Consider the following 705-nt stretch of genomic DNA (forward strand, 5'->3'; position numbering starts at 1 on the left):
TCGAACAGGTAGCAGTGGTAATTGAGCCTAAGGACAGGGAAGCCAACACTATGTACAAACAAGCTTTAGATTTTCTTTCAAAAGCTTTGGAAGTTTGGCCAAATGCGAACGTCAAATTTAACTATTTAGAAAAGCTGCTTAGTAGCATGCCACCGTCTCAGTCAGATCCGTCCACAGCACTTGCTCAGGGCTTGGATGTCATGAACAAGGTTCTGGAGAAGCAGCCGCATCTTTTCATTAAAAACAACATCAGCCAGATCTCACAGGTATACTTGCTGCAGTAAGCGTTATCCTAATATATGAAATCATTTCTGTTCTTTGCTGACTGTTCTGGTCTTCACCAGTTTCTTGAGCTGTCTTTCAAACACAAGATGTTCGACGCTGGGAAATCGCTATGCTCTTTGTTGAAGATGGTTTTCATCGCCTTCCCACATGATGGAGCTAGTACGCCTCCTGACATAAAGCTGTTGTATCAGAAATTCAGTGAGCTGATACAAAAACATGTGCATCCTGTTACTGCTCCACAAGTGTCAGGAGATGATAACTCTCTCGGTTCAATCAGCTTTGTACTTGTTGTCCTCAAAACCTTGGCAGAGGTTCAGAAAAACTTTGTTGATCCTTATGTACTGGTGCATATCCTTCAGCGTCTTTCGCGGGATCTGGGATCAGCAGCGGGTGCTCATCCTAGACAAGTAAGTTATTCTT

The 705-nt window shown here is 43.3% G+C and overlaps 1 protein-coding gene across 1 annotated transcript; it reads left to right on the top strand.

The window, feature by feature from the left end:
- Positions 1 to 14: 14 nt before the first annotated feature.
- LOC104774610 (probable transcription-associated protein 1) lies at positions 15 to 692 on the top strand (the record flags this gene model as incomplete). The annotated part of the gene is made up of 2 exons (XM_010499153.1): positions 15 to 266; positions 345 to 692. Coding segments are annotated over exons 1-2 (564 nt in total), but the record flags the coding sequence as incomplete, so codon positions are not given.
- Between the last annotated feature and the right edge of the window lie 13 nt (positions 693 to 705).

This window comes from Camelina sativa, unplaced genomic scaffold, assembly GCF_000633955.1.
Source record: "Camelina sativa cultivar DH55 unplaced genomic scaffold, Cs unpScaffold03975, whole genome shotgun sequence".
NCBI classification, from domain to species: Eukaryota; Viridiplantae; Streptophyta; class Magnoliopsida; order Brassicales; family Brassicaceae; genus Camelina; species Camelina sativa.